Consider the following 7674-nt stretch of genomic DNA (forward strand, 5'->3'; position numbering starts at 1 on the left):
AAATTCAAATGTGAATTAAATCCCAATGAATGATTTCCTAAATAGATAGAAGCTATCTTAGGAAAGTCACTTAAACCAGGAAATTTGGAATTCACAGAGGATGGGAGGGGGAAGGGCCGGCGGCAAAGCTGGGAAAGTTGTGAGTGCCGGCAGGAGGGTTGTCAGCCTGGACGGGGTTCCAGCCAATGGTGGAGCCTGGCGGGGGACGGAGGGGAGGGGCGTCGGGCTGGCGGCCTGGGTATTCCTGGGAGGGGGTGGTGGCAAGAGAAGGGGCGGGGGAGGTAGTGGGGAGAATTTTAGGGATTCAAAATTGAAATCCCAACTTCCTCCAAGAGGCTCCAATCCAAATCCACACAACGATGACTTGATCAAGATAAACAAAACAAAAGAAAAGAGAAGGACGAGAAAACCTAGAACTCACAAAGAGATCTAGCTTCTCCTACGAACTCACTAAGAGATCGAGGAGGGTGAACTCACAAAGAGATCATAAGTGGCAAATATTTTCATTCATCAAAAACTAAACTATTACATAAGAAAAGGGCCATATAAATAGGCCTCAAAATGACAAGAAAGCAAAAGACTAAAATGCCCATCGGGCTACAATAACGACTAAATACCCATAAGGGCAAAAACGGAAAAACATAAAAATCAAATCAACTACTACAAAAATGAGTCAAAATAAAATGATCGTGGCCGTTGATCTCCGGCGTTTCTTGATGGTACATGTGTCGAAATATCTGATGATGTCCTCATCACTAACATTCTCAAATGTGAGAAATTATTAAACATTGGAAATCTCATTGAGTGGTTCATAATGAAATTTCTGATCAAACAGCATCATCTGCAACCACTGTTATCCAATAACATTTAGCATAGATGATTTCATTTGCTTCTGTTTTCTTTTCTACACATATTTTTTAGAGCAAGATTTAAAGTGTGCACAACACATGGAGTCCATAATATATGAGGATAAGTTTGCTCCACCAACAATCCTGCAGCTCTACACACTGGTGCATTATCTATCATAACCTGCACAACATTTGAAGGCCCAATAATGACTATCACCTCTTTAATCAAATTGCAATGAAATATTTATCCTTGTATTCTCCTTCACAATTCACAGCTTTAATAAACATTGGGCAATTCTCTGTAACGGTCATGAAATTAATGAGTGATATTCTTTAAGGATCAGTCCAACCATCACACATCAAAGTGACATCTTTTTCTTTCCACACACTTTTTGTTGGTTCAAGCAATGTTTCAATATGTGCTCTTCTCTTTCCAATAATTTTGATCTCAATACATTGTATCTAGGTGGAACATAACCTGCAAGGTTGTTATTACATGCAAAAGTGAATACATTTTTGTAATGAGTATTTCTTGCAAGGTTGAAAGGAAGTCCAGCTGAAAAAAACATCCTTGCAATTTCACCATTTAATTTCTCTCGTTGTTGCATGTTAAAAGCCTTCTCTAAAGCACTACTGACAACTCCTTTTCTTTTCTTTGAATCATATCCTTCACTTCTATATGATAATGAATGATCAACTCTAACATATGAGGAAAAAGTGTTGGATGAACCATGTGTAGATGACAAAGATATCTCTTTAGTAAGTGCCCTTTTGATCCTAGATTCAGCTTCATCAACTTGTCTGTTCAATTCAATCAACTGTGACGTAGTAATCTTAGGGCGCATTTTAATTACATGGACAGAAATCTTAAGTAGATGTGCTTTAACCCTAGAATAAGATCCTTTGTAGGTGCCACCACAATAATTGCATTTGAATGACACATTCCCTCCTTCAAATGTTTTTCCTAACTTTGTAACATGATTCCATAATATTTTATCAATTTCTACAGATGGCTCTTTTGAACCACTCCCACTAGCACTAGAGCTCATTTTGTTTTTAAATTCACTGGTGAATTAGAAGAAATAAAGGCTTAATAAATTAGGTGACATATTGTAAAACAATTAAAAATTGCCAAACAAAGTTTAAAAATAATTAAAGAACAAAAAAATATACTGGTCTGCCGGGGGTCCAAGGGGGCGCTGCCCCCTAGCGGGGTTTGACCTGTCCGGTCAAGTCGCGGGGTCAAGGGGCAACGCAGTGAAAGCGCAACAAAGCACAATGAAAGCGTAGCAAAAGCACAACAAAAGTGCAGTGAAAGCGCAGCAAAAGAGCTAAAAAAGCGCAGCAAAAGCACAGTGAAAGCACAACCAAAGCACAGTGAAAGCGCATTAAATAAACAAATTTTTATTTTAAGAGTAATTTTAATCCAAAACAAATAAAATACTTCTAAAAAAATATGCTCTCCTGATCACAAATCTACAGAATTATTGATAAATGAAAAGAAATGGTGAATGGAGAAAAAAATGGTGAAATCAACTTACAGGTTTGAAAAATTTTCTGCGGTTTGACGTCGGCTTCCCTCGGCTGCGCGCAGAAACTAAGGAGGATGGCTTGTTGCTTATGGCCGGAAGGGAAGACCAAGGGTGGGATCTCCAGCCGACCGCTGCTCGCCTCAATCGCTTGGGAAGACCACGAATAAGAATAGGAATACGGGATTAAGGCGAAGATGAAGACTCGGGTGTGAACCAGCTAATATGAAATAGCGGGATTAGGGTTTTTTTTATTTAATTATACAATGGCCGGACACGTGTGTCCGACACGCTTGTCCGGTTTAATTTTTTTGTTTTTTAAATTGGACACACTAATGACGTGTCCGACATGTGTCTTCGCTGTGTCGGACGCATGTCCGTGTCCGTGTCCGACACTGCATACCCTCTTAAAACGAAGTGTCGGTGCATCAGAGCTCACAATTTATATAGGGGGTTCTCTAGTGAATAAGATATACAAAACCATCCATCTCTCTTAATATATCATATGTGGGACTAAACTCATAGCCTCCCATGCCTTAACACTAGCAACTACATCCATCTCTCTTAATATATCATATGTGGGACTAAACTCATAGCCTCCCATGTCTTAACACTAGCAACTAGGGATGTCTGAAAAGGCTGTTGTTCGTGTTAGATCATGTTCAACTTGATAATTAGCTCGAGTTCAAATTATTTTTATAAGCACATTTGCTTAGCCAGCCAAACATGAGCAAGGCCTACTTCAATCATGTTTGGCTTCATAGTAGCTCGAGATATATATATATATATATATATAAGATAAGATAGAATTATGAGTAGCCTTTGTAGTGTTCTCTAATATTATTTTTTAGTTTGAATTCACTAGGTTCAACATTGGAACTTTGTCCATGACCATTTAATCTACTTTTTTGAATTGATTAAGCTTTTCCTGGATGATGTTTCTCTTCCCTTTTTTTATGTATTGGTCTCCTTAGTTCTAAAAGAAATGTTAAGAGCTTCTCTTTCTGTCATCAGACATCAGATGGAGATAAGAATTCAATTTCAGCAGAAGGACGAGCTGTATCTGCCAAACTATTCAACAATATTGTGGAGTCTTATCTGGAAGGTATTGTTGTCTTGTTTTAACTGTTGAGCATTAGTGGTACTTCAAATTTATTAATCTTTCCTTGTATTGTAAAATTTCAACTGGCTTCATATGTATTGGTAGTTCATCTAGGAATCTCACCATATAGATTTTGTATTACAGCTGCTGCTGCAACCGCCTATGATGAGGATGACAATGCTGAGCACTTCGTTGCATCTGTCTCAAGTATGCATGTGTCCTCTTCTGCCAAGTCAATTTTTGCTCATCAGTGTTAAATTTTATGTTGAACTGTTTCTCAAATTGTCTTTCTATACTTGTAGAAAGAGATGAAAGGTTGGAGTCATATGCTGTTATTGCTCGAGCTGCTGCTGAGATTACTATTCCTTTTCTGATAAATGTGTTTTCTCAACGCGTTTCTCATCTTAATCAGGTGGTCTTCTTATCTTTCTAAATATAGATATAGTATTGTCTACCTTAAAATATATAAGTTTGTTTTCCTTTTTCTCCTTTGTGTTTTTTTCCGATAAGATATGATTATTTTGTTTTTATTGAATAGCTGATTGTTTAAGACTGAAAGATGCAAAAAAAATTTAGTTATATAGCATACCGTTGTTTTATTAAATCAAGTCTTATTGGAAGCTATGATGGATCAATGCGGACTTAGGGAGATGGGACATATGACACATCTATTTTTGAAAATATAGGTCAAACATGCAATAGGCACAACATTATAATAATTTCTTTGAAAATTAAAAAAAAATTATGTAATAATCACACAAATATAATAAATATAAAATAAATTCATTTAATTATAAATTTATTTTAATTACTTATAAAATAAGAAATATATTTAAATTTAATAATCCCCATATACTCAATTAAAGTTAAAAATAACCATATGATAGTGTAGATTGTTAGCTTGAAGTTTAGAAATTTGATTCTCTTGTAAAAAATTAAAATGTATACATTATAAAAAAAAGAAAAAATTAGAGCAGGATAAGAAAAATAAAATTAATGTTAAATAGCTATAAAATTATTTAACTAATATATTTTAAAATAAATGGGAATAGGAGGGTTAAGTTATTTATTTAATAAAATTTTAATGTTGACATTTATTATCTAGGGCACATGTGCTTGTTATTTCTTTTGTCTTTAAATGGACACAGATTGAATGTTTGGCAAGTGTTGGGCATCTATCGTGCAAGTGCGCGTATTTTACACGCGTCATATATAATACACTTTATTATTATTATCAAGTAATGGTGCATCAAAGTTGGTAAGTATTATGGATCGTGCTTTTGATTACACCAATTCGTTTGGGTTTGTTCAGACCAAGCCATGTTTTGAAGTTATAAAGCTTCTAGTATCAGTTCATTCATGACGTTGTTTTGGCAATCAATCCTAATAATGATTTGTAGTCCTAGCATAAGAATGCATATCAGGTTCAAGTCATTGTATGGGTATGCAATTGCTAACCTTTTGAGTAACTAGAAAAACCAAGTTTGAGTTTAGCGATTTTGGTGAATCCAGCTTGTAGATCCAACTGGATGCAATTTAAGTGTTTCTGGGTAATACTGAAATGTCTTTAGGGTAGGTAATGGGTGTAAGATGTTACATACACATACAGGTATATATACATGTACATTACATATGTACGCATATGTATATGATATCAGTTTGAAGAAATATGCATTTTAATCAATTGAGCTTGAAAGTCTATTTTGGCTTTTTAATAATGTTGGTTTGGTTATCTTACTATTCATCTATATGCCCATCATTCTTTATAGTAGATTTATAAATTTAATCCTATCATATGTAGGCATTGTTGGATATAGGAATAATGTATGATAATTATAATGTCATGCCCACTAATTTCATGTCATATATTTGATCTTTTTGGTATTAAACCTAAGCTTCACATCTTCAAAAAACTTTACTCTATTGTTCTAAGTTTTGAACAACTTTTTTATTTGTTTCAAAAGAGGCATTATCCATTAGTTATATGCCATTTGTATGAAGCATGCATCAAGGTATATCTCATTTTGAAATTCCTTTACAGACATCCATAATAAATAAAAAAGATATATAGAGGCATTGTTCATTATTGATATAATTCTACTTCGATTTGAAAATATTTTGTCACTTTAATTGCTGTGTTGTCAAGTTCTTTTATTCCTAAGTATAGTATATGATTGGTAGAGTTATGAGAGTTATTTTATTTGTTTTTGTTTCGGTAAAGTTGTAATTTAGTGTTTAGATGTCGATGCAAGAGGTACTTGACCTCTTGCATCTTCAGTCAAGGCTACTCAAAATGGATAGTGTTTGACATGTAATGGCTGGCAAAAAAGTAAGTAGTGTGGGTTTTGCGACTCAACTAACCCACTTGTTTCCATCTTTGCTTTGATCGTGATCTAATGCCAACTTAAACATAGGATTGAATAATCATTGGTTTCCTAGAGCTTCTAGTCAAACTTCTCTCAAGAGTTTAAATGAGTCTCAATTTACCCATAGATTGAGCTTTTGAATTGATTCAGTTAATCAAGCTCGGTTTCTAGTTAATTTGCTCTAGTTGGTCCATGAGCCTACTTGTCTTTTTTGTAAATTGGTAAGACAACAATGAATTTGAAATTCGGGTAAAAGAGGGAAATAGAGTTTTTGGGGTTTCATAACATTGTATTTAAAATCCCTTGACTTATAGTTTTATAACATATAGTGAGTATGAATTTTTTGAACAAGATGTTTGCAAGTATATGTGTCAAATAGTGGTAGGCTTAGTTTGACTCATTGGCTCATTAAGTTTAACTCATGAGACACTTCTCGACCAATATCTTATATACTACTTTCAAATTAGTCCACTACTTGGATCTTGAGAATTTTGATAAACATATACTATTACTTTCCATGCATATGTAATATATTTAGATAAGTATTTATCCTATTAAGAAACTAACACTTTAAAATGCCTCCAACACATTTCAACATATGATAAAATATATTTCAAGCCCAAGTTAAGGTTGGACACCGCCCAACATAGGTGGGACATATGTTGGACGTATGGTGTGTAACACCCTACAGTACTCCTAAATAGTACCATTGAGTGTAGCATGCATCACATAATCATTTATCCTTTTAAAAAACATTTAATACAACTTTTTTTTTTAGAATTTCATGTAAAACATCCAACCATAAGTCCATTTATACATAAACGGAAGCATCTTCTAAATTAAAACCTCAATAAAAACATTTACAGAGCCACTAAGGAAGTCAAAACCAAATCAAAGTAGTACAACATGTAAATTGCTTACTAACCTCATAAGTAGACTTCAAACATAGACTAAACATTAACATAAAATTTAAATACTCGCAGATTAGTCTTCATCCACATTTTTTTCCTTTTCCTATAACAACAGCCAGTAATAAACTACTGGTGAGCTATGAGACTCCATAAGTGATGCAACTTGAAATAACATTTAAATTGCAACTTGAAAACATAAATAAAGGTTATACTACTTAAGTAAGCTTCATAATTCTCATTTGATATTACCCAGAAATTCTTCTTACATCCATACTGAATATTAATTTTATTCATTAAAAGATTTGGCTACTCATTCTTAAACATATTCAATGGAGCTCAGGTAAACCTGGCATTATCGCCATTGAATTAAATAGAGGTGTTGACTGTATAAAAAAAAATTAGAACAAAAAAAAATCAAAGCAACACGCCTACCTCCAATCTGGCCCCATCGCGGGCAGTTGGTCGCCAAACGACACAACGATTCGCCCACCAACTCTCTCGACAAAAACCGACATACTCACGACTTAAAAAACAACGCTCTCTCTTATTCGCTTTTTCACGCACACATACGCTCTCAGAACCGCAAGGAATCGCAAGCAAGGAGTTCGGCGACTTACCTTTCTGACATCCGTCTTCTTCCTCTCGCCGAATCTATCGCTGACCCCATCTGCTCCGGCCATCTCCGACCTCCAACTGCCTGCTCTTCGCTATTCGAACCCGACGTGCCCTAGACCCGGTCGAATCCACGTCACCGAGCCCAAAGCCGACCCGCCAGCCGACCTGCCTCCGACTTCGCCGGACCTGCCGACGCCAACCCTGCCGACCAAGTCGCTCCTGTGCGTGGCTCTGCCTTCGGCCCTAGCCCGATCGGGCTTCCTCCTCCTCCCGATCCGCCTCTCACCATCTGCTATATATATA

At 35.6% G+C, this 7674-nt stretch overlaps 1 protein-coding gene across 1 annotated transcript in view; it reads left to right on the top strand.

Annotated features, from left to right (window-relative positions):
- The window catches only part of LOC110096946 (exportin-4), a gene marked incomplete at its 5' end in the record, with an annotated part of 92996 nt that overhangs the window by 26776 nt on the left and 58546 nt on the right, over positions 1-7674 (top strand). Inside the window, 3 exon segments of the mRNA XM_020823111.2 lie at positions 3392-3482; positions 3624-3686; positions 3782-3891. Of these exon segments, the coding sequence (XP_020678770.1) occupies positions 3392-3482; positions 3624-3686; positions 3782-3891 (264 nt within the window).

Source organism: Dendrobium catenatum, unplaced genomic scaffold (genome assembly GCF_001605985.2).
Source record: "Dendrobium catenatum unplaced genomic scaffold, ASM160598v2 fragScaff_scaffold_334, whole genome shotgun sequence".
Lineage (NCBI taxonomy): Eukaryota > Viridiplantae > Streptophyta > Magnoliopsida > Asparagales > Orchidaceae > Dendrobium > Dendrobium catenatum.